This window comes from Rhamphochromis longiceps, linkage group LG13, assembly GCF_057381845.1.
Source record: "Rhamphochromis longiceps isolate RC_006_pf linkage group LG13, R_longiceps_female_GT1.1, whole genome shotgun sequence".
Classification (NCBI taxonomy): Eukaryota; Metazoa; Chordata; class Actinopteri; order Cichliformes; family Cichlidae; genus Rhamphochromis; species Rhamphochromis longiceps.
In genome coordinates, this window is record NC_140569.1 from 2,636,282 (window position 1) to 2,663,707 (window position 27,426).

The window sequence follows — 27,426 nt, forward strand, 5'->3', positions numbered from 1 at the left end:
CAATGTGATGTTTTTCATTAGTGTGCGCTCAGATATGGGAGCCTTTGTCATATTTTACCAGCAACACTCCGACATGTTTTTAATGCACCCGTCCCAAAATACAGATCCTGATTCATTATGATGGTAAAAAACAGAAGTGTGTGTGTGCACGTGTGTGTGTGTGAGTGTGTGTGTGCGTGCGTACATGTGTGTGCGTGTGAGTGCGTGCGTGTGTACATGTGTGTGTGTGTGCACGTGTGTGCGCGTGCGTACATGTGTGTGCGTTTGTGCGTGTGTGTGTACATGTGCGTGCGTGCGTACATGTGTGTGCGTGTGAGTGTGTGTGTGCGTGCGTACATGTGTGTGCGTTTGTGCGTACATGTGTGTGCGTTTGTGCGTGTGTGTGTGTGTGTGTGCGTGGGGTTCCAGTAAGTGCACTTGCTTTTCTGTGGGGCAGAACAATTCAGATAGATTTAATACATTACAATTCGAGTTCCATGATAGATCAATAGACGGTGTCCCTCCCTGCCTAGGGTAACAAGATACTGAAAATCCAGATTAATTTGTTTACACCAGTTCACCAATATGTTTTGGGCTGTTTCTGGTGTCCAGTGGATATTATCCCCCACAGTATTAAACTGATCACCCGGGAGTGGGTTCAGTACCTGAAATCGTTTAATCGCAAAGTTGTTGATGCTGGTTAGATTCTGTTGCTGTTCTTTTGGAAGCAGAGGTGAGAAATTAATTAAGGGAAAGAATACGTCGGCATTTGGAAAAACAGATTGTGCCCTTTTGTAGAGCATTCTTAATTGTTTGTTGGAAGTTTTATCTGCATCTTGGTCCCTGTTATTGATTCCGATGGATAAAACTACTAATTTGACATCTGGATGGATTGGTGTCTTTTCCAGAATCTGGAGAAAATGGTAAAATGAAACCCCTGGGTAACTATCAGTTTGTATATTATCACTATTGTAAGCTGGTACACGATTTAGGTTGGAGTCCCCTAAGAACCAAACTGGTCGAGTCGCACGAAATACCCAATCTATGATTTTTCTGCCCTTGCGGGCTTTATGATACGTCGGGTGACACTGGTTAATGCTTTCGACCTGTTGATCCTCCGTGACTGCCTGTCTCTCTTGTCTGTTTTCTGTTGTTACAGGAGCGAAGCCCTGGGAGGAGCCAAGTTTGGTTGGAGGAGCGGCCAGGTGGTCATTTTTGTGGTCAGATGGGGTCTTCATGCCTTTGTGTTTAGTCACACTGTGGTTTACAGACCCCCCCATCATCATGTTGGAGTTGTTTACCACCAAGTTCGTTCGGCCGCTCACACTCCTTTCACCAATGGAGTTCAAGTCCATGCTTTGTGCTCTCCCAGGGGGCGTCCCTGCGTCATTAGCTGAGGCCCTGGCAGCAGAAGAAAAGGTTTTGCTGGTCGTTTGAGACCCCTTGCTGCAGGTTTGTATCTCTGGGCTGTTCTGTAACACCGAGACATTAGAGTATACAATTTTAGACAGATGAAGTGAATGGGACTTAGTTGTGATCACATTTTTCTGTGGATCGGATCTAATTTGTATCTCACTTCTATTTGCTCTATTTGTAGATTTTTCCCAATTTGTTGTGGATTGGAACAAATCCTCATCAGTCTGAGGGGCCACAGGCCTAACCTCAAGTCCCCCAGGTCTCTCCCCCTCCCCTAAAATTAACTCTGGATGTGAAGTCGAGAGGGGACAAAAAGGCTCGTGAGGAGGACGCGATGGCGCAGGAGGCCTTTCATCTGTTGGTTTTGGATCAAGAGTAAACTCAGTGGACCGCTGGTTGCTATCAGGGAGAACAGGGGAGATAACCCGGTTTGGCAAAGTACTCCCGGTGATATTAAATTGTGGTAGTGGTACATGGTCATCTAATAAGGGAGTCGATTGTGAATCCCGGGCGGTGGGGTTCCTCATGATCTGAACCTCAGGATACAGGGAGGTTTGGTTTAGTCTATTGACTTGGCTCAGAGGTGGGAATTCCTCCTCATTCTCTAGGTCTAGTTCCTCCGGTGTTTCCTCTTCCACAGAATCTACAAGCGGCGAGGAAACAGAGATGTCTGAGCCCTCCAATTGATCGATCAATAAGGATCTGGTAGCTCCCAGAGTGTCTGCAGCTAATCTAGCTTTATAGCGTTTTATCATCCAATTTGCTGCCACCTGAAAAGCTGTGTCGTCCCATATTGTATATTGATATTCTAACACGATTTTAGCGTAATGTTGCTGCAGTATGGAGAGGCTATTCTGTAGCCATGTCTGCGTGTTCAGGTTTACTGCCTCCCTGAGTTCCTCCGTGGGGGAGGAAGGTCTAATGAATGCCGTGAGTTTTATTATCTGTCTAGCCATTCCCTTAGGGGGAGTTTGAGTCAAAATAGCTTTTTGGGAGAGGGGAGGAAAAGGGGAGGGGAGAGAGGGAGGAGGAGAGACAAATACCCCTGTTCCTATTATAATGGACCCCTGGTTGAGGTTAGGTAAGATGCTTTTCAAGTTGGTCTATCTAGACCTTATAACTGTGCATCATGGAGTAGGGAATTAAAAATCAAAAGGGGAAAGAGGATTTTTATCCCTAATTTACCTCTGGTTGAGGTTAGGATTCTGTGTCCCGATCAGGGTTTGTTCCCTTTAGGTGACTAGAGGAGGAGAGAGGAGAGGTATACACCACTTATCTGATATTAAGATGCCTGGTTAAGGTTAGGGCTAAGTGTATTTGGTAGGGGCATCTCTTCCATGTACCAAAATACTAGGGTCTATATGAAGAGCCATTCTAAAACATAGATAAATAAGCACTCCATATATTGCTATCTCTATAATCATGAGCAGATTGTGTGTCACTATTTGTGCTTATAGGAGAAGGTCGACGTACTTCGAGGGTCAGGTGGGGAGAATCAAGACCTCTGGCATCTGGCTAGGTTAGGTATTAGGAATATGAGCTTTTGTTATTTTGTCAATGCGATTTAGGTGCACTGGCAACAGAGGTCCATGGTATTCCACCCATTTACTCCTGTATCCCATGTACTTGAGACCTCTTTTCTCCACCGATCCCCTGGTAGGTCTTTCCGTATGCCTTATTGCATTATATTTGTAAAAAATAATAAACACATTTCACAATACATAATGAAAACGTTGCCATTATACAAAAAACAAAACAAAACAAAAAAAAGAGAACGCCCCCCCACCCGAGGCTCATGTAAACAGAAACAAAACAAAAACAGACAAAAAACGTATGTCACACATCTGGAAAACACGTTTTTATATAGTCAATAAATGGGTTCCAAGTCGCAGAGAATTTTTGTTGTGATGAGAGAACTCTGTATCTAAGTTTTTCCAGTGGTAAAAAGAAAAGCACCTCCTTTAACCATTGTATGTGTGAAGGAGCCTTATCAGACTTCCAGTGGAATAGAATAAGTCTACGGGCAAGCAATGTAGCAAATGCTATGGCATTTTCCTGAGATTTACTAATTTTGTATTGAGATGGCATAACTCCAAAAATGCCAATGCGGAAATCAAGCACTAAATTCTGCGCACTGATATGAGATAATACTTTAAATATATTTCCCCAGTAATTATCCAGGTTCGGACAAGACCACATCATGTGACCCTCATTTGCTGGATTATGTCCACACCTGGGACAGGCAGGATCGGCTTCTGGGAAAAATTTTGAAAGCCTCTCTCTTGTATAATGAAGACGATGAAGAATTTTAAACTGAATTAAACCATGGCGAATGCAAAGGGAGGAAGTATGTATACGATTCAAACAAGATCTCCACTCATCATCAGATAAATCCACCCCAATGTCTTTTTCCCAATTATTTTTAGTTTTTTCCCCAAGTAATAGGCCTTAAGCTCTGTATCAGTTTGTATATGGCGGAGATTCTCCTTTTGCCAAAAGGATCCATTTCCAAAATGGTATCCACTTGATTTTTAGGAGGTAGGTAGGGGAAAGAAGGAAACAATGCTTTTGCAAAACTTCGTATTTGCAGGTATCTAAACATATGTGAGGTTGGTATATTGTAATCTCTCATCAGAGCGTCAAAGGTGTTAAAAGTTTCTCCTGAAAATAAATTGTAAAAAAACTTAACCATAGAATATTTCCTGGTATACATCTTTGAGTATTGGTGCTAGTTTGTCTATAAACATTTTATATAGTTCAATAGGGAAACCATCAGGTCCCGGTGCCTTATTACTTTGCATTGATTTAATTACTTCGACAATTTCACTAATGGTTATCTCTCTATCAATTTCTGTTCTGTCATTTACCGATATTTGTGGAATCGGTAATCTATCAAGCGTTTCAGCAATCTTTTTTTCATCAACCGGATCTGAGGTATAAAGATTGGAATAGAACATTTTAAACTGGTCATTAATGGTTTTCGGATCAGACGTCTTTTCTCCAGAGGTTTTACAGATTTCAGAAATCGTGTTAGCTGATATGGATTGCTTAATTTGATGTGCCAAAAGTTTTCCGGCTCTTTCCCCATGTTCATAGAACTTTTGCCTTGATTTGAAAAATAAACGTTCTGTTTGCTGAATGGACCGAATTTTGTATTCTGAATTTAGTAATAATTTTCTCTTATAGAGGTCTGGTGTTGGATTTTCTGCATATAAGCAGTCAATCTCTTTTATACTGTTGGCTAGGTTGTTCATTTGTTGTAAGTATTTCTTTTTTTGAAATGATACATATGAAATTATCTGGCCTCTAAGATAGGCCTTTAATGCCTCCCATACAACAGTCATTTTCATCCCTTGGGTTTGATTTGTCTCTAAGAAAAACTGTATTTGCTCAGAGACCATTTTTTAAAATGAGTCTTTAGTTAGGAGTAAAGGATCAAGTCGCCAGGCCGGTTTTTGACTTAAGCGTTCATAAAAATTTACATCTAATTGTACTGGACTGTGGTCTGAGATAACAATAGAGTTGTATTGGCAATCTAAAACCTTGGGAAGAATTCTACTATCTACAACAAAAAAAATCGATCCGTGAGTATGACCGGTGCACTGGTGAGAAAAATGAGAATTGTTTAGATGTAGGATTTTTGTCCCTCCAGGGGTCAAAAAAAGCATAAGATTGCATAAAGGATTTAAGAACATTACCCGCTTTTGAAATTTTGCTATCAGGTTTTGGGTTTGATCTGTCAAGTTGAGGATTAAGTACGCAGTTAAAGTCACCACCCAGTATCAAATGGGACTCTGTTAAATCTGGCAGGTGTTTTAAAAAGGTACAATAAAAATTTGGGTCGTCCCAGTTTGGTCCATATACATTAGCAAGAATGACTTGTTTCCCATACAACCTGCCCTGTATAATAATATATCTCCCTCTGGTATCCGCCACAGTTGATAGTGGAATAAATGGAATCCCCTTCCTAATTAGAATAGCCACACCCCGTGATCTATCCTCAAATTTTGAGCTAAATATTTGGCTTACCCATGTTTTTTTTAGTTTAATTTGTTCACTTGATCGGAGGTGTGTTTCCTGCAGATATACAACATCGGATCTCAATGATTTTAAATGAGTAAAAACCCTTGTGCGTTTAACCGGATTATTTATACCTTTAACATTCCATGTTATAAAACGAAGAGGCAGATGACTTTGCGAGCTTGCCATTCAGGTACCAAAATGCAGGTGCAGAAAAAATATGTCCCAACCTCTGGAACCCCCCCCCCCCCAAAAGAAAGAGGGGGAGAAGGAAAAAAAAAAAAAGGGAAAAAAATAAATAAATAAAACGAGCCTCAAAACCCCATGCTGATCTACTATTATCCCTGAGATCGCAACCCTCCAGGCTAGGATAGCACAGTGACTAAACGTACTGTTAACCCTCAAACAGCCCCTCAACTGGGCAAATATATAACATTTAATAACTAAACAAAACTCCAAAACTTATATTTTCCACTTTCCCCGTGTTTATTCTAATCAAATGCCCCAGAATAACAGCAATATCTCGAACATATCAAAAATCGGAACGAAGAAGGAAGGCAGAGTATTCATAATCAATTAAATCAAAATCATTCTACCTTCCGGCCTTTTATGACTATGGCCCAATTATTTACTTGACATCTCCCCAGCACCGACGTATAACTATGTCCCTTGAGTTCAAGCAATCACACATGTGGAGTCCAACTTATCTTTTCTCACACGGCTGTACCTCTCACGGCCGTCGTAAGTCTTTTTTGATAAAGTCTATTGCAGCCGCTGGGTCGGTGAAACGATTGTCCTGTCCCGTCGGTGAAGTGATGCGGAGAACAGCTGGAAACAAAAGTCCAAACTTAACGCCAGCCTCGGAGCAAACGTTTAGCCTCCATAAAAGCAGCTCGTTTCTTTGCCACCATTGCTGTAAAATCAGGAAAAATGCTTATCTTCATGTCCTGCAGCAGCAACGGCTGCGACTTGGCGGCCCTTCGGAACACCTCTTCCTTGTCTTGGTAATAGTGAAACTTCACCACGATTGCCCTGGGGGAGTTTCCCTGTTGACCCAAGCTTCGATGAGCGCGGTCCAGCATCGGAGTAAAGTCGAGGCCCAGTAGGTTTCCCGGTGTTTTCAAAGCCCTCCTTCACCCCTACAATGCGTGCATTGCACCGGCGTTGTCGCCCCTCGATGTCGTCCAACTTGCTGGTCAACTTAGCAACGTCCGATTTCAGCTTGCTAACCTCGTTTTCCAACTCCACTGTCCGGTCTGAAGAAGTATTCAAGTCAAGTCAACTTTATTTGTCAATTCTGCCACATGTACAGGACATACAGAGAATAGAAATTTCGTTACTCTCAAACCCTAGTGATTAAAACATGCAAATAAAATAATTAAAAAGTAAAAATTTAAATAAATACAATACAATTTTACGTATAACAAAAAAAAAAAAAGCTATACAATATACAACATTCAAAGCAAACTCAACACTTTCCAAACGGGTCTCTTGCTTCTCCAGATCTTCTTTGATTGTGTCTATTTTATCATTTAAATCTTTCGTGCTTGAATCGATACGGTCCAATATCCTCTTTTCAGAGCTAGCAATAGCTCTCATAATCTCACTCATGTCATGGGGTGGTGCCTCCGGTCTGTCCTCAGCATGGTCCGAGGCTTTTGCGGCCTGCTCTTTCCCCGATCTAGTTTTGCTCATATTTCGTACACCGTAGCCTTGAAGATGTAAAAAGTGCCTCAGAGCAGCACACGGGCGTGTTATCGTACTGTTGTTAAAAGTTCGTTAGTTTTGGAGCAATGGAATTATGAAAAAAGTTAGTCCATTGAGGAGCCCTGTACAACACGTCTTCACATGGCTACCAGACACGCCCCCCGTCATTTTGTTATTATTCAATTCAGAACTGCCCAGACCAGACACAGTGACGTTTCACCAGAATCCCTTTGATCTCTGATCTTCTTTATGACATCAGCACCCGAAAACCTATAAATAGGGGAGAGGTTCTCACTCTTGTCAGTCTTTCAAAGAGAGTGGAAGAATTCACTAGGCAGGAAAACACTTAAACTACTCGAAACTTGCGTTTCTGACACAGTTGACCGTCTTTTTAAAAAATCTTTTAGTTGGTACAGAGATTTAGCATCAACTTCAATTTGAAATATGAGTCTGTCAAATCCTGTTGTATGCAACATGAGAGCCGAGAACGAAAAACTTCAACAGCAAATCAAAGAGCTGAAAAATGAGAATAAAACTCTCAAACAACAAAACTCTACCATACGTGACCTTAAAGTCGAGAACGCCGACCTTAAGGAGCAAAAAAGAGAGCTCATAAATGAGAACAAGATTCTCCAAAAAAACATTGAAGTTCTCTTCAAACGAAGTGGGTTCTCTAAAAACAAGAGGAAAAGAGACCTGCAACTAGAGAATGAAACAATTCACTTCAAAATTCAAGAGCTGGAATATTGGAACCAAATTCTAAAGGATTTAAACAGCTCCAAAACCAAAGAGATCCAGCAACAGAAAGAGGTGATGCAGGAAATGGAGGCAGAAATCAGAGAGTTGCAAAGCAGCAAGACAGGCTTGGTTATAAAAGTGGGAGACATGGAAAAGGACAACCAGTCTTTAAGAGAGGAAAATGATGTGACGGTAAAACGCATGTGTGAGCTGAAAAGGGACTTTGAAAAGGAAAAAGATGACATGCAACAGGAAATACAGGCTGTTAAAACTGAGCTCCATCAGGCAAACACAGCCTTTAAAGAGTTACAAGAGAGTGAAGAAAGAAAAAGGATCATGAATGAGGAAAACAAAACAACGGACAGTGAACAGCTCAGACAGACCCTGGAACTCCAATGCTTTGCACATGAAATTGACATATTGAGGCGGCACAACGAACTTCTTGAACAGGACCTCCAGGAGCTTTCCAAAAGGAGTGGTGATTCTCAAAAAGAACTGAAACCACACGATGAGGGTGCGAAAGGAGAATCCCAGATCTTCAAAGCCACTGAGAAAGACTCCCAACATGATTTTAACGTGACCAACAGAGAAAAGGAGTTGTTGTGCCATGAATTTGAGGAAAAGAAAAGAGAGCTTGAAGAGGTCAAGAAAAATCTGTGTGATGTACAGGAAGCCTTGACAACAGAAGACATGGCGTTGCAAACCCAAGCTCAGACTCCCAAAGTTTCACAGGAAGCACATAACGATCTGATAAACAACTACGATGTCCAAGTTGACATACTCAAACAACAAAATAAGGCCTTAGAAAATAAGGTTAGTGACCTTACCAAAAAGATGTGGAATGGACGGGAAGCGATGAGACAAATGGAAAAGAACTTTCAAGAACAAAGGAAGCTACTCGAAAATCTCCGAGGAGAATTCGAGGAAATTTAGCACAACTAGGACTTTGGCCCTCCCTATTAAACCTGGTTAACGCAGGTTCAATAGGGCTATAACTCAGACAATGGAAGTTCATTTGATTTAATTGGCCCAAAATGAGTGACTGCACCCAGACACTCAGTAGCAAAAGAATTACAGAGATTCAAGAGAGAAAACTGTTTCTGCATAGACTCCTATAGTACTGCAAGTCGTGTCATCGCTTGGTGTCCTGCATAGAGTGCAGGTTTAAGGTATCTACGTATCTTTCAGAATTAGAAGCTATGCTGCGTCAGGGGTTATAACAGCTGTGCCCCCCCCCAACCGGTCGAGGCAGATGGCCGCCCCTCACTGAGCCTGGTTCTGCCGAAAGTTTCTTCCTGTTAAAAGGGAGTTTTTCTTTCCCACCGTCACCAATGGCCTTGATGACTGATAACCTTCACAGACACTGTCATCAAGGGTTTGCTCACAGGGGATCATCTGATTGTTGGGGGGTTTTCTCTCTTATATTGTATGGTCTTTACCTTACAATATAAACAGCCGAGAAGCGGCTATTTTTGCGATCCGGTGCTTTAGAAATACATCTTAGCTGAACTGAACTCCATAACATCTGGACCGAAATGCCTACACACAACGGTAGGCATTTCAATCAAGAGCTCTGTCCAAAACGTTCAGTGACAAGCATCAGCACCAGGATTGTTTTTTAGCTCACCAACAGTTCATGTTCCATACCCAGTTTTTATTGTGACTGCAACTTTGTAAGACTGGGTTGGGAGATGTTCTTGTGGTGAGCTTTTATTCACATAATTGGTTTCTTTAATAGTGAAATAAAATAAATTTGTATAACTGGAAACAGCGTTCTCATGTGTGATTATCACATTGTATTCTTTAAACCATGTAACAGAATATATAATATATATAATTTACTCATAGTAATATTAATATCTAATGTGACTGAGTTTCCTCATCTCTACTTATGTGCTGATGTGTTCACTGAGGCCATTGTATGGTCCATTTTGGCTGCATTTCCATGTTTTAAACATGAAATTTGCTTATTTAAAGGGTGTCTCATGTATCTCTTATGCAGAAATATGTGTTGCCTAGCTGGACAAATGTAGCACAGGTCTACTATTATTGGCCTAATGTATTTTAACAATCATTTCAGCATCCAGATAATCTCTTTCATACTCCCTTAGATGAATTTAGCCTGGTTGTCATGAAATAGGCATTTGAAACAATAACTACCAGTATCTTCGAATGTGTGTGATTTCACTAATCCTACACATTCTTTGCAAGACAACTGGGTGCTTTTATGTAAAGAATGATCTGAGAACACTGAGGCTAATGAAGTAACAAGAGAAACATAGTAAGTAGTCTTTCAGTTTGCATGATCAATTTGGATTATTGTTCATTTTCATTTACCATGTCAACATGTTTTAGAGCAACGTTTTCTGATTTTGAGCTCTTTTAGGTGTAAGTCATCGTCAGTGATTACCCTAAGCCCAAAGCAACACCAAACATGGGCAACCAAAATGCATCATTTTGTTAGCATGTAATTGTTCTCCCAATTCTTAGAAATCAGGAAACAACAAAAATAACAATTTTAACTTACAGACATGAAACACTCCCCCACCCTGGAAAAAAGTCCATTTTGCCTTTTACAAAAACATAAGGTTAGTGTAATGTTAGATTTTGCATTAATACCTATGACTGAGACCTCAAAGGTAATTCCTCGACTGCTTCAGTAACAGCCTGGTTGATTTTAACAAGTTAAGTAAATTTGCGGTCAATTTAGACTCAATTCAAAATCTCCTACTTGGGACGAACACTAAATGTAAATAGCTGACTTTCTAAATAAACCTATCCATCTTTGCAAGGTCCATTTTTGCTTTCACTAAATTCCAAATGTTTAGCCATAATTAGCTTAGCTGTCCTACTCTTGTTACTGCTCTTTCCTACTGCTGTTACAATCAAATGAACATCTCTGCAAAGATAAATTAGCTGAGACCTTAGGTTGATGGTAGTTACTAGCAAACACACAAACTTACATACACTATATAGTACAGTTCTATGATACATCACCAAATAGAACAATTTGTGGCAATGCAGACAAGCAGAGAAACATGCACAACATTGCTTCAGTCTCATAGCTACATGCAGCACAGTCAGTCCACCAAATCATCAAGCACTTAAAGTACCATTACTCATTAAAGACAGAAGGAAAATCACACTGCAACTCGATACACCTGGACAAGAAGCAAACTGGTAAGAGGGCTGATTTTACATTGACAGTTTACATTCAGGACTACGCTGCTATTGCTTTTCTTTGTTGTAACTTTTAAACTTTTTAAAATTTCTCTTCCCATTCAAATGAATGGCAAAATCTTCAAATCTCTTCAAACCTACCCTACTCTGAAACTTAACTACTTCAGAGTATGCAATAAGGTTGATTGTGTTCATCTGGACGTTGTGTTTTCAGTGGGAGAAACGCTACGTCATTCATCCAAGTGACTTCTTCACTTTTAGTCTCATTCACATTGCATTTTTGCTCGCAAATAATTTTCTAGTTCATGTTAGTATGTTATGTTTACAATGTCCACTGCCTTTTTTAAGCAAGCTACTGGAAAGCACACAAAATATTCATGAATTGTATGTAAAATTATTTTGTGAAAAATAATTATTGTTTTTTCCATCTCCCTTCACTCTTTGGCTCACCTTGTTCTTCCTGATCTTGTACAATCTCTTTGTCCTCTCCCTCTGATTTGAATTGATTAGGTAAATTAATAGTGAATTTAGACAAAATTAAACATCTGCTACTCTAACAGCCATCTTTCTATACACACACATCCCTCTTTACAATTTAGTCACAACAAAAAGTTACTTTGACGAGGTTTAAGCATTAAAAGCTCGCTGGTCAGTCATCTCCATGTGTTCTGTCCTTGGTCTTTCTCCCATTGCTCATCTTCTTAGCTTGGCCTGGATTTACTGAAGGGCTCCTAAATGTGGATTCCATTTATGTAAAATCATACTAACTCTTCACCACAATTATATATTTTAACTGTAGGCAACACTAACTAACTGTCAGAGAGCCTGACAGATGCTTACGGCACATCAGTTGACCAATCTAGTATTTGCCAAAGCTTCACAATGACATGTTTTTGTTTTTTTTGGTTTGTTTGTATAAAAGTCAACCCGACACACTGTTATGTTGATCACTCTGGACGAGTGTTTGTTGAAGCACCACACATATGGCTTTCATGGTTTGCCAACCTGTTCACCAACTCTCCGGTTGGTCTTCTGCACATGCTCCTGCTCTCCAGGCGGCAAATGCTGCTCCTCTAGGCCGAAAAAAGTGCATCTTCCCGGGGTACGATCACCGGGGACTCCTTTTTCCAGCACACACGTGACAACAAATACGTCATTTCCTGTTGACTAAAAAAAAAAAAAAAAAAAAAAAAAAAAAAAAAAAAAAATGCACCCTCTCACGGTCCTAGGGACCGAAAATGGTCCCGCCCGATCAGCGGGCGAAGCCGCTGCTGCACGCCGGGAATCAGGCTTCCTTTCCCGCAGGTCTGTTTAAGCAGCCCGCTGTTTTCCAGCAGGGGTCAAATGTGAAGCAAGGGCGCCACCCGGTGGACAAATAAAAAAATTACAACTCTAAGGCCTCCTCCAAAATGAAAATGAAACTTAAACATCGACGATCCCTTTGACCGTAATTAATTTGCAGTGAAAAATAGCGTTTATAATGGGTTTCAAGGGGCAGAAATCGGCCACGAGGTTCGATAGTGGATGTATGCCTTTTATTCAGCCATTTAAGCTCATTTAAAAAACTCAGACTGAAATTTTAAAATAAAATGGGAAAAAAAATACATGTTTGAAAATTTGGCTATACTCCATTAAACACAGTGGAAATGGTGTGGAATTAAAAAACGCAAAGGCCACGAAATGGTCCCAGGTTCTACAGAGGGTTAAACACTTTGTTCTCCTGCAGGTCCAGTCCTGTCGCCACAGAAACAAGTCCTGACCCATGTACCTGGAACCATAGAAGAAGAATAAAATAATAAATGATATTTAAAAAAAGACCTTAAATCCCACAACATAAAAACATTTCGACCAATGAAATGCTTTAGAGTGAAGGACAGCAGTGAATCGCCGCTGACGTGGATTTATGCACAGCTGCAGGTGAGCTCACCTCACTGAAGGATGCATTTTTTCTTTTTCTTCAAACGCTTTCTTCCTGTGTGGCCTTCTGGAGATCAAAGAGAGGATACGATTGGTCGGTTTCTAGATATAAAGCTTATTTCATCATCAACACTAAAGGATGTTCTATCATCGTCTTGATGAGACCTTACAGCCTGAGCCTCAGCTCACCATGTCACAGGAAACACTAATGTTCAGGAACAGGAAGTGACCTCATAGACTCAGAGCTACATCACAACAGCCAGACTGACCCGGCTACATCACCATGGTATGGCAATCTCGACTCCACTCAACTGTAATCTGCGGCCGAGTCTCCGTCACTCTGCTGCAAACACTGAACACAACTTGATCTGTGTGGGTGGGCTGTGGGACAGGAAGCATTAAAATTTCCATGTTTCAGAAACAAACAGCAGCACTGAGCGTGCTCAAAGCCTGAAGCAGAGAGCACAGCGCCTCACTCTACCTGCTGGGCTGGTGTCTAAGGTGTTTGATGCGTTCCGGGGAGCAGAATCTTCCGGGTTAGGATCTTTGCTCCTGTTGACCTGGGTCACATCCTGCTGACTAGCTGTGTGCTGGACTTCCTGCTGCGCCGGTCTGGTGTCCACTTCAGACTCCGGACCCTGGACCTCAGCTGCGGGGCGTTCACAGAGGGCCTGGAGCTCTGAGGCAGCTCTGTCTGGCTCTGCTGGCTCCGGTTCTGGTCTGGTTCCAGCAGGTGGATGTGTGGGAGTCCGGACCTCCTCCCGAGGCTTCTCGGGAAAATCTGGCTTATCTTGGGCCGGTGACATCTGCGTGACCCCGGGGTGACCTGAAAAGGAGAACTTGATCAAACGAGCAGTAGTGACAAGAAAGTCTGCAGAAGTCCTGCCGGGCTCTCACCTTCGACCCCACCGTCCGGCTCTGCCCGTGGGCTTGTCTTCCTCAGCCTGCAGCCCTTCCTGATCTCGGCCAGCAGGTTGTCGACGGTGCATCCTTCGTCCCAATTGGCCATGTCTGTCCTAACTGCAGCACAGACACACGTTCCCCTGTGAGCTTAGCGCACGTGTCACAAACAACAGGTGAAAGCTGTCACTGCATCACCTGACAGCCTCACAGGTACAGCAGCATTTAATCTTTACAAACTTTCTTCTCGTCCTGATGCTGTCACATCATTTCCTTTAAATATTCAGCTGCTGATAAACTGTTGCAGAAAAATGTTGCTGATGTCAGCTATTGATTCTCGACCTGTCCGTCACCGGCCCTTCACATGTCTCACCTGTTCTCCACTTGCACTTGACCTGTCCTTCACCTGCCACACCTGGAGAGACAGGTGAGGGACACCTGTCTCTCCATTTAAGGAGGGAGGATATAAGGTGAAATAATGGTGTCTGACTTACTGATCTTTCTGGTGGGGGCTTCTTCTCTCAGTTTCCTCCCTTCCTCCAACCTCTTCCTCCTCTTCTCCTGCTCCCTGTGACCTTCGTTCTCCTGATCGAAGAATAAAAGGAACACACAGTTCAAACTTCAGCAGGCTAACCGGCCCCCCAGAGAGGGCGGAGCTTAACATTTACAGGGAAACAGGACTAATGTGTGGCAGCTACCACACTTTGTCACGGTTCAAGTCAGAGCCGATTGGCTGGCTGAGACATAGTTTAAATGACACATGCAAACGTGCGGCAGGGTATGAGTCCTGCAGACTGAGCCGCACTGCGATTGGCGCTGACCTTGAGGGTTCGAAGGAAGAGGTCTCTGAATGCCTTGATGGTGCTGAAGAGCTCTTCGAGGGAGAAGCTGCTGCTGTCCTCACAGAGGTAGGCGGACAGGTGCTTCCTCTGCTCCTCCACAGATGACAGCAGGAGTTGCAGCTGCTCAACAGCCTGCAGGCTCTCCTGGTAACACCACATAAGAACAACAGGTAAGTTCACCTGGAACAGCAGGTCTGTCCCACTAAAACGGTGTCAGTGAGTGTACAGACTGGATTTATCTGCCCGTAAAGGTGACAGCCTCATCCTGAGTGACTCACCTGTATGGTGGACAGGTACTGCTCCTTCATGTCGTCAGATGAGGAGGAAACGCTCCTCTCTGAGTTTTTCAGCCGTTTGTTTAGAGTCTTTGTTTCAGACTGAATAGAGTCCAAGCTGAGCCTGCAGGTGGAGTCAGAGGGCAACATTTAACACCGCTGCAGGCGAAACACCTGAGCTACCACGTCACAGACTCCACCCAGCAGTCTGTACGTGACTGAACTCCTATATGTGTTTACCCAGCAGCCTTTGCACAGATCTCCAGGTCATCGGGCAGGTTGAGCAGGTCGGGGTGATTCTCTTCAGCCTCCTAAGGGTCACAAACAGCAGCAACTGAATTATTATGAGAATACTGCAGTATTCCCCAGTATTCGTAGTATTCCCAGCATTACCTGCAGGATGTGGTGCAGCAGCGTGACTCTCGACTTGTTGGCTTTGGTTTCGGTCAGTTTGAGCAGAGTGCTGATCTTAAAGCCTTCAGCATTCCCCGTGTGAGTTCCCTGATGGACCATACATCACATGACTAAATCAGACTACCAGCCTTTACATTTTATTTCAGCTAAATAACAGACTGATTTATGATTTGGCAACTAAATGAACTGTCTTGGTAGACAGTCTGTTGGTAGATTTGTGCTGAGCTAATAGTTGGTGCTGAGTCACACCTGCCTGAATGTGCAAACAAATAAAAACAAAAAAAACAAACAAAACACTCCTCGGACGAACTGTTAGTGCAATCAACCTCACAGCTGTGATATTACTGCTTAGATAACTTCATAAAAACTTCATCAGAGGCTCCAGTTAGCTGAGGTGAAGTCCAGCAGTTGCTAGAGGCCCACTCCACAGCAGAGACATGGACATGACTTATTTTTCTTGCACGAAAGGACAAGCATCATGGTGCAGTGGAACCAGCATCCAGGACATAAACAGCTGCATTATACTGCTAACATCTGCACAGACAGCATGTTGATGCTAAACTAGCCAAGAACTTAAGGCCCTTTCGCATAGGATGCGGCACACTGACCGCTAGCTTGTTCTCCACCTGTCTCGCTTAGCGTAAAGGACCCAAACTCTGTGTTGTGCTGGCCGATGCGCTCTGCTTGGAAGTCTTTGACTTTGTGTCCTTCACAAGAGTTTGTGTTGAATTATGTTCAAATTTTTAATAAAACAAAAATATCGCTCATTCATATAGATGGAAGAGTTTGTTTGTGTGGTTTGAGTCTTCGGGAAGAGAACTGCTTTAGGACCGTCACTGAGCATGCCACACAAAGTAATCAGATTACAAGGAGTAAAAAAAAGATTCTCACATAGTTGAGAAAGTTTCCGACACTCAGGATTAGTTTACAGAAGACTGGCAGCCGAGCGCTCTCCTTCACACCTGCACACAAAACAACACACACAAACAGAAACAAGATCACCACCACAGCAGCCAAACGTGCGTGTGCAGCCAGCGTGTTTGTTGTGTAGCTGCTGTGTGTTTGTCATGTATATACACACTCTGGCAGGCGCGGTCCAGCAGCTCAGCTCTGAGCCTCATAGTCTCCAACACACAGCTGCTCTCCTCACACAGCAACATACACTCAATCCTCAGAGAGTAACTGCAACACACACACACACACACACAGCAAGTGAGTGGACCTGTGGTGAGCTGTGCTTATTTATCTGTGCTTGATGTGTGCTGCAGCTGGCGCTGTCCTCACACCTGGGCAGATCAATGAGCTGCAGGTAAAACTGATCTGCTGATGCCAACTTGTCCTGCTCTGCCAGATGAGACTTCAGGTTCCCTACCTGAGGAGGGAAAGATGAGATACAGGTCAAGTACAGGTGAAGGACAACTGAAGCACAGGTGAGAGACAGGTGGAGAACAGGTGAAGCGCAGGTGACCTCTGCTCTGACCTCATGTTTCTCTGGGAGGAGTTTGATGAACTGTTTCAGGGCCTCAACATCAAACTTTGATCGGTCTCCTCTTCGGATGAGATCCACAAAGTCCTCGTGGGAACTGCAGGTGAGACAGGTCAGGTGATACAGGGATGGTGATGTCACAGCACAGGTGTTTTTATTGGCTGCAAGACTCAGAAAAAGAACAGTCACCATTTGAAGTGCTTGAGGAAGATGTTGAGGTTAAGGCTCTTCTTGGCGTCGATGAAGGACACCTGTGGACAGAATTGAACATGTGGATGTGAAAAAGGTAAAACGTGTAACGCCACACCTGTAAGGTGAAGACAGAGAAAGCTGCGGCACCTCTTTGGGCTCCGTCTTTGACTTGGTTCTGGTCTTGGTCTCAGTCGGAGGGAGACTGAAGAGGTGCTCGATGCTGCAGTAATCTGGCTCCATGGAGTCCAAAGATGTTGACGTCCACAGAGACTCGTGGCCTGTGGACACAGAGTGACGTCAGCTTGGATGAATCCTGCACCTGACCTGGGCCAATACCAGGCCTCACCTGACACCAGTCTGGATGGAAGTTTCTGCCAGTTCAGCTTCTTCATCCGCAGTGTTGGGCAGGGGGTGTGGCTTGAATTAGGAGCGGAGCTGCTATATAACCTGCCCAGACTTTGAACTGTCTCAGCTCTGATGTCACCTGGAGGAGAGGGGGGGAGTGGAGGTCCAGCACCAGGCAAGGGTGGAGGGGGAGGAGCCATAGCACCAGGTAAGGGTGGGGGTGGAGGGGGTGGAGGGAGAGGAGCCATAGCACCAGGCAAGGGTGTGGGCGGCAGTGGAGGGGGTGGAAGGGGAAGAGTCATAGCACCGGGTAAGGGAGGAGGAAGAGGGGGGGCATAGGAAGTGGGAAGAGCCGGAGGCAGTGCTGCTGCAGTGGGGGCTGTCGGAGCATCTTTGGTGAGTGCCTCTGATTGGCTGGGAGGACTGTCTGGTAGTCTAGTCTGGACCGCCCTGTCGATGGTAAGATTGGCTGAGTAAGTCTTTCGGGGGAGGAGCTTCTCCAGCAGGTGATCTGCAGAGTCTACCTCAGCTGCGATCAAGAAAAACAGAGCCGATGAATTCACCTTCGCCTGATCCTGTGAAATGCCCTCAGCTTTGATCATACTCTGCCTGCTGTCATTTATACAAACTGACATAAAACAGGGCCTGCATCTGAACCTTAAGGGACTCTTTACAGGGGTCATCGTTTATATAGAGAGGACACTTCTACAAAGAGGCGGAATCAGAGCTGGACCCAGTGATCTGCTGTTGGATGCACCCTCATACTTACCATCCTGAGCCAGCAGGGTGGCTCGATCCATCAGCAGCTCCAGAGCACACCAGACCTCAGCTCTGTCCGGACCCACCAGCAACAAGGCCTGAAGGATGGACAGCAGCTGCACGGAGGATGGATGGCTGGACACCTGAACGCAGAGAGGGTCAGGACAGGTTATTTTGGCTACGTTCACACTGCAGGTGTTAATGCTCAATTCCAATTTTTTGATCAAATCCGATTTTTTTGTCTGCTCGTTCACACTACAAATAAAATGGGACAGCAAACGCGCTCTAGTGTGAACCCTCGAAGCGGCCGCATGCGCAAAAGAAGACGTCACCCACAACGCGCTCTGTTTAGACCCAGAGCAAATAATATTGTTTGACTGATGGCCCTTAATATAAAGACTTCGGACTTTACGTTTCCCAATTTTGCTTTAAGTTATTTTGTTATTTACATAATAATGTAGATAGCCTAATAATGATCCTTATTGCTGTTTTAGAGGAGCACTGCTTCAAAGGATAGCTGCAGATTTCTGTCAAAATCTGCAGATTATACAGTACAAATAAAATGTTCACGTTGTCTTCCCAACAGTTTCACTAACATCTACACTGGATGGCCGGAAGCGTTCGCGATGTCTTCTCTGGCGCTTCTGCGGCGCTGATAATTGGCGTCCGTCTTGTGTCAGTGACGTACAAGACTGATTTAATGCGACGTGACCATCAAACAGCAGTCGCATTCTAAAACATCGGATATGTATTGGATTCAGCACCACATACGAAAGTGACCCAGATCAGATTTGAAAATATCGGATTTGTTCCGTTCACACTGTCACACCATGGTCGGATAGATGGGTCGCATAGGGTCAAAAAAAAAAAAAAAAAAAAAAAAAAAATCGGATTTGATGCGCTTTCGACTGCAGTGTGAACATAGCGTCTGTCTCCTTACATTTCTATCATTGAAAAGAGAACTACCAGCAGTGTCACTTTCACAGATGCTGCGCCAATCGCTCTGAAGGTGGCAGTGTTGGGTTCTGTAGTTTAAACCAGTGTTTCCCAATCTTTTGGAGCCACGGTACATATTTCACGTTAGAAAAATAACACAACATACTACCAAACAAAAATGTCACAAAAAGCATATTGATAATTTTTCCCCGCGCACCATGTATAGCAGAATTGGTTCAGTTTGTTTAGATGTATCTGTCGGCAACCAATTTAATTAGAGCAGGTAGTTGTACTCCCCTCTAGTGGAAGATAATGTAATTGTTCTGCCCATTACTCAAGCCGATTGCTTAGACCAGCGGTCTCCAACCTTTGTTGCGCCACGGACCGGTTTATGCCCGACAATATTTTCACGGACCGGCCTTTAAGGTGTCGCGGATAAATACAACAAAATAAAACTAGTACCGGTACCGAAAAAAAGAAGATTTATTCATAACACACGTGGAAAGACCCAGGAAAACCGAGTTAACGATAAAAACGATAACAAAATAACTCTGACAACCGATAAAAACCCTGAAAACTAAACATTTCACGCCTGAGCCTCTACTCTCGCGGCCCGGTACCAAACGACTCACGGACCGGTACCGGTCCGAGGCCCGGGGGTTGGGGACCGCTGGGCTTAGAGTACCAATTGGGTGGAATAAGATAATCTTCCACGGCACACCTTTGTGCCGCGGCACAGTGGTTGGGAAACATTGGTTTAAACGTTCCAGCTTGAGTCGCATCACTCTTTAAACTGTGGTTACCATGGTGTAGAGCATTGTGAAGACCTGCTGGTGGCTGCTCATATCAATCCCTCCGTACAGCCTCTCCATCTCCTCCATGTCCTCCGACAGAGAGTCTTCAAACACGTCACACTGGATGTTCAGGTCCTTGTCCTGCGTCTCCCTGCACACACAGGCAGGAAACTGATTGGAAACACGACTGATTATTGATTAATAACTGATGTAAGCAAAGTGAGAATGAAGCCAGTACCTGAGCCTGGGGAGCAGGTTCAGCAGCTGCAGACCTAAAAATCACAGACATATATATCACTTCTTATTTTGGTCAAGCAGCAGGACACACTCACACCATGACGACCTCTGAGGGTCTGACACTCGAGCCCTCAGCGAGACCTGACTCCAGGAAAGCCTCCGTACAGGGATGTGATGTCACACTGTGACAGATATCAAGCTCCTCCTACACATAACTCTGATAACAGTTTAATTCAACTTTATTTATACATCGCCAAATCACAACAACAGTCACATCAAGGTCTTTCTGTTGTGAGGTAAAGACCCTACAACATGATGAAAGCAGTGATGTCAGCAATGACATCATGATGATGATGTCAGGGGTGATGTCAGATTGGTGATAAACAGTTCGTTTTACCGATGAACTCCTGCCGCACCCGGTGCCTTCTCCTCAGCTCCTCCTCCTGCAGCACGAGGACGTTGACCATACTTAGCAGCGTCACCATGTAGAGGATGTTGTCGGTGGCGTGAAGCTCATTCATGATCACGCTGAAGCGATACTGCTGCTTCTTCAGGCTCTGAATACAGACGCAGGAAGTGACAGGTCAGAGGACGGACACGGTTCGTTTACACCTTCATTAAACACAACTTCCTGCTTCAGTCTGACTGAAGTGTGATGATTAAACACTCCTAATAACTGTGTCTGTGCGTGTGTGTGTACATGTTATGTTTAGACATCTTTGTGAGGACAGAAAATTGGCATGCCACTATACTTGTGGGGACCAACAGCCCTTATGGGGACAAAGTGCCCATCCCCACAAGTTTGAAGACGTGTCTGAGGCTCAAAATGTGGTTTTAGTGTCAGGGTTACAGTTAGGTTATGGTTAGGGTTAGGCATTCATTTTTGATGGTTAGGGTAAGCAGCTAGGGAAAGGGTTATGTCAATGAGATGTCCTCACTAAGATAATAAAACGAGTGTGTGTGTGCACACGTGTGGTATCCCATGATTCCATGCTGTAAGTTCAGAGCCTGTGAGAACAGGCTGGGCGGGGACGATAAGATCTGCAGCGTCTGAGGTTCAGCTGTTTGTTATGGTGTATCTGCAGTTACGCCCTGATGGTACACAGACCACGTCGTCGTTGCTCTCACCTGGCAGCGAGGAGCTGTGGTGGAGCTTTGTGAGCTCTCTGCTGACTTAGGTAATCAGCCAGTGGCTTTCAGTTTGAGCTGTTCTGCTTGTCATGTTAGCCTTGAAACTAAGTGAAACTGACTCGCACTTCCTTTTGCTAACGTCCTGCCGATAAAGCTTTTCAAACCGACCCAAATGGCCTGCTCATGTCTCCCCATCCAGCTCATGCGACATCTGTTGGTTCGTCCATCAAGCAGGTAAACATGCCCCTCTAAACAAATGAAATCAGCCAAGAGAGCCTCTGAAAGTGACCTGGACCTACAGCAACATTTAACTGTTTATATGACTGAGCGCCAACTGTCCTGACTGCCATCGTGAGGCAGAGTTCAGATTACTTAAACTGATCTCATGAAATCACAAATCACCTCAGAGGAGACCGAGAAGGAAGGGAAAAAAGGAAAAAAGGAAGGACAGGAAGGAAATAAGGAGAGAGGAGGAAGTGGACGAGGACATGAGCATACCTTGTAGTTGTCGAGTGCATCGAAGACGAGGTGGTGTCCCCGAGGGTCGAAGACGGCAAGAGCAGCCAGCAGCTGGAACAGCTGCATCTTCACCATGACATTGGACGTGTCGAGAGCTGAGGGCATATAGGAGGAGGTGGAGTTACCGCTTTCATAAGTAATGACTCTGAGTCGTCATCTTCACCTCACAGGTACACCGGCTACCTGCTTAGCTTAGGCTGGAACAGCCACCTGAGTCTACCTGTTGCTCAGGGTAGCGTGTAAATATGATTTTAAGGTGGTTTTAAGGCAGATCTGCTTCATTCTAACTTTCTGGTCCTCCACCCACCTTGAGCCAGCATCCTGATGTAGCCCTCGTTGTCCAGGATGAAATGCAGCCCTGCGGACGAGTTCATGATGGTCCGGACACAGCTGACGCAGGTGAGCTGCAGCAGAGCATCGGCGATGTGGGCGCAGCCGCGGCCCGACAGAGCCTCCAGCGCCTCCAGCAGGAGGTCCAAACCCTGTAGTTCAAGGAACTGCACCATCCATGACTGATTACTCACCTCCAGCCGCCGCTGCAGACCCGAGTAGTTCACCACTGTGGGAACCTGGAGGGGCAGAGTGACCATCGGTCAGAGCTGTGAGACGCCCTCTCCTTCCCCTGCAGGACTCCTGAGGTTCTGCTTCTTTCCTACCTGCAGCAGTCGGATGCAGAGCTCGGGGTCAGCGTTCTCCAGATTGGCCTCCACCTTGCCGTCAGTGACTGTGGCGGGGCCTCTGGTCAACTGGTCCTTTACCGCCCCCCATTTGGTACTGGTTGCCATGATGACAGGCTAAAGGTTTTACCGATGTTTGAGCTGACGAGGGTTAAAACAGATACAGGTAATCAATCACAAACAATCAATGACATCATCATCTTTTTAACGTCCATGACAAGCAGACCTGACACAAGCGATGACATCACGCCCGTGTCAGCCTGCCTCGGGCTCACAGTTTCACATTCATTAACACATCTCTGAGTCACAAACTGAGCTCCTCCAGTGGACGCCTTTATCTGCTCAGGAGGTCAGAGTCTTTTACTGTGATTGGAATCCATTTGGCTTTAGTTGTGTCATAAATTATTATTTGAATTATGTTCCTGACTGACAGCTCGAGTACACTTCTGATGTGGACCAGTTTTAACTTGGTTTTATTCAGCTCCGAATCAAAGCTCCAAATCACAACAACAGTCACCTTGAGATGCTGTACTGTCTTTGTACTCTCAACAACCATATGAGTAAGAAGTTTTGTGACAGTGGCAAGGAAAACCTCAATTTTAACAGGAAGAAACCTCCAGCAGAGCCAGGCTCAGACCAGTTTGGGAGAGGGAAGGAAGACAGGACAAAGGCACTCTGTGGAATGCATGAATAACAAGAAACAGAGAAAAAGAAGAAGAATGCAGTGAATCAGGCTGAAGGATCAGCTGATTAACAGACTGATAATAAAGCACATGATTGGCTCCAGTAACAGAAAAATAAACACGAAGCGCTCACAGCTATCGTGGCTGTGATTTGGAAAGTGAATGAATCAGACTGAAGGCTACGTGAATCCTGCACTCAGTGTGTTGCAGAGTCTTCATCAGTGAAGAAGAGTGACTGCACGTCACAGCGTGGTGGGTGAAATATGTCAGCTATGTGGTATTTCTGGTATTCAGTGCGTGTGCATGTCCTGACAGCTGAGCACACTCGCCACATTAACGCGCCGCTGTGAGAAAACCTGAACTTTAAACTTGAAAGGTGGAGTAGGTCAGTCACATGGTCAAAGGGTGTTTCCAGAGGCCTGGATTCAAATCTCCCCCGGGGCATTTGAATCCCCCCCCCCCATCCAGCCAGCCTTCCTGCGTCAGTAAAGCTTCAGAATATTAAACACAACCATGAAACTTTCAGACTCACTGCAACATGGTCCTAATAAAGTGAGCACTGACTGTGTAAACCAGCAGAAACACAGGCAGGAAATTCACCTGTAAAGGTGTGTGTGGGTGTGTGTGTGAGTGAAGACAGACTGACTGGGGGGAGAAATTCCTTCTCAGCAGATGAGCTCAGGATAAAGACTCTTCCTCTTTTTGGACAGATGCTTCATCGCTTGGTTAAACTGTGGCCTCCTCCTCACGCCCGGCAGCAGAACTTTAACCACGGAAACAAATGCTCCTCATCAGCAGCAGCAGGTTTCAGTCTTCAGAGAAGGACCAGCAAACAAACTCAGCACTAGTTGTTCCAGTATCGGGAAAAACTGAGGGATGATCCTTTAAACCTGAAGCTCAGGTGTTTGTCATCATTTAACAACTTAAACAGACCTTTCACTGTACACATGCGCATATCTGTCAGTGGTACACCCTCACAGAAGAACAAATGCATTGATCTCAGTGCTGATGGATCAATACAGTGATTGGATAAGAGCAGACCCGCATGCTCCGATTCAAAGGTTCAAAAGTTTAAACACAGTTGTGGCTAAAAACCGCTGACAGGTCGAGCTGTGCCTGCCAAACCGGACTCCCTTCAAAATTAATCGAATTTAGTGTCTGAGCTTCAGTTCACTCGGTGCTGTGGTGGGTTCGGCTCAGCAACACCGGCCGGAGGACGGAGCAGCTTCAGCCGCTCCGCTGCTCCCACAGGTACAGGTGTATTTCACCGGGAACAGAAGAAGCTCATCACACAAACTTACCTGGAATCTGTCACTTGTGTCAAGCCGGCCTCCAATTCGAGACTTGCAGTCAAGCCAGCCTCCAGTTTGTTTTACGTTCCCTGTGTATTCAAAGTATTACGGAATGGATGTGGAAACCGGATTTCAAAATAAAAGCCAACTTCGAGTGAATTAACAGGTATGTTAAGAACATAATAACATATAATTTAGGCTTTTTTTTTTTTTTTCAAACTCTAATGTTAGATCTATATGATAGTGATGGCCCGCTTGAAGCTGACGCTCCGGAGCGTGTGTCGAAAAAAACAACACACTGGTTCAGAAGCACTGTGTCGAGGCTTGCTTCGTTTGGCAAAAGTCACGTGACCAGTGACGTCCGAAGCTTCATTACGCACGTAACTGCTTCGGTACCTGATTCAAACGGATATAAGGAAGTGAATCATCCACGGGATTCGTGGAGTGTGTTGATGGTGACATAGAGCGAAGAGGTGATCATTCCACTGACAGATATGGAGCCAGCGAGGAAGAGAGGACGTTCTGGCGTGTGGGAATATTTTGAGTTGATTTTGCTCAATTCATTTTATCTGCCGAAGTGAAAAACCTGAAATGTCCAAAATCATGTTTTCATAATGTAAATCTCATTACAGCATATGACTTTAGGAACACTTCCATGTGAATTAAAGCTGATGAAGACTACAACAATGTATTTGACACTATACGTACATTACATTGCTACACAGTTTAGAAAATCATTTTGTTTATTGTTTTTAGGTGATAGTCTGCAGACCCAGGAATACCTGCATATCTACCAGCTTGCAGTGTAGTTCCTGCACTCCACAGCCTCTTCTGTTCCATGCAAGTGGATTTTCTCCAAGGCAGGAGAAACTATTTCTAAGAAAAGAAACAGACTCAGCCAGCGCACAGTAACACTAATCCTCTTTTTAAATGTAAATTACAAAAGGGCTACCTGACATAGATCATGTTTTTACTTTGCAAGTTCTTGATTAGGGGTGGGTTTTGATTATTGCCTTTCTGATTACAATCCATGCTAAATTGGATAAATTTATATTGATTCATTACAATCCTGTGTCGATTTGTAAATTAACGTTATTATGCCTGAAACGCCAGCATCTCAGGTTAAACCTCACAACATGTCGTCAAACACCATACAGCTAAAACAGTAACTGGGAGCAGGTTTACGGATTCTGCATACAAACGTGAACACAGAGCGCGGACCCGACGCGTCAGAGTCAGATTTTGGTGCGTCGTCGGGTCCGCGCTGTGTTTGCCTCTTTTTTTTTTTCGCTGGCTTCTGCAGCTGCAGGTTCATAACTCTCTGTTTACATCTCTAATTAAGTCTCACATGTGTCAGCTTTCTTTTAATAGATACGAAATTATGGATATATACTGATAGATGACCAGAATTGTAATATTTCTGACTGAGGCAAAACTTTCAAGATTCCAATCAAATTGAATCGGATCCTGTATCGAATCAAAATGATTCTACAAATCAGTAACGATGCAGCCGTACTCAGCCCCTAAGCATTTTCCCTTTCCAGTTCACAATCAATCCCACCCCTAGGTCAAAAATATGTATAGGACAATTGGCCTAATCTAATATTTTGTATGAACCTGTCCAGCTGTCCAGTGATTAAACGACAAGTAGATGGAGGCAGGACTTCACAGCAGGGGCATACTCCATAATGTGCTGTGCAGTCTCATATGTATATTGTATATGTTGCTCACTTATTGTATTTACCAACATAAAGGAGTTATGAGCAAAGAAAGGCCACACCATAGTGCATGTTTAAATAGGGAAAGTTTATTGATCAAAATGTATTACGCAAATACGCATTACATTTTTTTCAGCCCCCCAATCGAGAAAACAAAACCAATTACATGTTCAAAGCAACGGAACGGTGGCCCAATATCAGAGAGAACTCCACTCTTGAGTGAGCAGTGATGATTGAGTGTGCGTGTTAGTCCCCATAGGGAAATAGTTCCTCTGCATTTAACCCATTCACCCAGTGAATTTTTTATTGAGCAGTCCGTTTTATTTTGCAGATTCAAGCTGCTCTTCAAAATATTCGCCACCAGATGTCACCGGAGAGGACTGTGTTGAAAAGCTTCGAGTAATGAACCATTTTTCAATACAAGCTTCAGTGCTTCGGAAAGCTTCATTTGGCCATCACTACTATATGACACAGCCTTGTACCCTAATTGTGCCCTGTCACTATCAAGGCCATCTTATTTTGCCTTCCAAAATAAAAGCCTTTTCAAATTGTCCATATACGACCTACTCTTTTAACGATTTCAAAATGCTCTTAAATGAAAAATTCATGTTTCAACAGGATAATTCCACTTTAGATCAACAGTATACAGCCCCACAGTGATACCATATCAATATCAAGTCATTCTGATTTTGACTTCCAAAGTAAAAGCCTTTGACGATGTCAAAGTAAAAGCAGGAGTGACTAAAACAAGCTCTCTTCAATTATTTTGGGATGTTATTTACTTATCAATTGTGAAAAAATTGCTCTGAATAAACAGAGAAGCAAAAACGCTCATGAACTGGCGTGGAGAAAGACGTGTCTGTGTGAACAGGGAAAAAGCTGAACGTGGCGCGGCGCTTCCACGTGCAGTGTCTACCGTCACGAGTAAAAAGACTGCAACATTAACATTAGCATTGGAGGCTAAATAGAATTTTCGACACATCTCCTCCTCTATTAAAGCTCGTTTTCAGCAACCGAACACCAAGAAACATCAAGAAAACCTCACTGCGCCGATAGAATACCGTGAATTTTATATAAGTTTGAATAACTTACCGTTTGTGTAAAATACTCCAATGAGTACGGCAGGCATCCACCACGGTGTAACCAGCAGAAGCACATGGAAAATCGGCCCGGCAGAGCAAACTATTAATTGATCCACGGGTTTACCTGGGCAGAAGCCCAGGTGCCTGCCAAGTTAAATAACTCTCTTCAGAGTTCATTTGCTTGGAC

The 27,426-nt window shown here is 44.0% G+C and overlaps 1 protein-coding gene across 1 annotated transcript; it reads right to left on the bottom strand.

Annotated features, from left to right (window-relative positions):
* Window positions 1-11,672: 11,672 nt before the first annotated feature.
* Window positions 11,673-22,604, bottom strand: LOC146655166 (inverted formin-2-like). The gene is made up of 24 exons (XM_085428085.1): window positions 22,444-22,604; window positions 22,095-22,356; window positions 21,767-21,882; window positions 20,535-20,694; window positions 20,139-20,172; window positions 19,910-20,051; window positions 18,181-18,313; window positions 17,413-17,940; window positions 17,214-17,344; window positions 17,064-17,125; window positions 16,869-16,971; window positions 16,675-16,760; window positions 16,470-16,570; window positions 16,280-16,350; window positions 15,368-15,475; window positions 15,215-15,285; window positions 14,978-15,098; window positions 14,679-14,843; window positions 14,352-14,442; window positions 13,855-13,977; window positions 13,439-13,783; window positions 13,270-13,338; window positions 12,968-13,024; window positions 11,673-12,808 (listed from the first exon to the last, which is right to left on the bottom strand). Exons 1-23 carry the CDS (start codon window positions 22,570-22,572, stop codon window positions 12,969-12,971), a joined length of 3,207 nt encoding a protein of 1,068 aa, XP_085284211.1. The 5' UTR covers window positions 22,573-22,604; the 3' UTR covers window positions 11,673-12,808; window position 12,968.
* Window positions 22,605-27,426: the final 4,822 nt, after the last annotated feature.

Bases quoted from the DNA above. Each gene is read 5' to 3' on its own strand.
- LOC146655166 (XM_085428085.1), bottom strand. From the start codon at position 22,572: ATGGCAACCAGTACCAAATGGGGGGCGGTAAAGGACCAGTTGACCAGA. The intron at 17,345-17,412 runs GTGAGGCCTGGT...CTGTGTCCACAG, and splicing joins TCCATCCAGACTGGTGTCAG to GCCACGAGTCTCTGTGGACG. The intron at 14,844-14,977 runs GTGAGTCACTCA...TGGTGTTACCAG, and splicing joins AGTACCTGTCCACCATACAG to GAGAGCCTGCAGGCTGTTGA.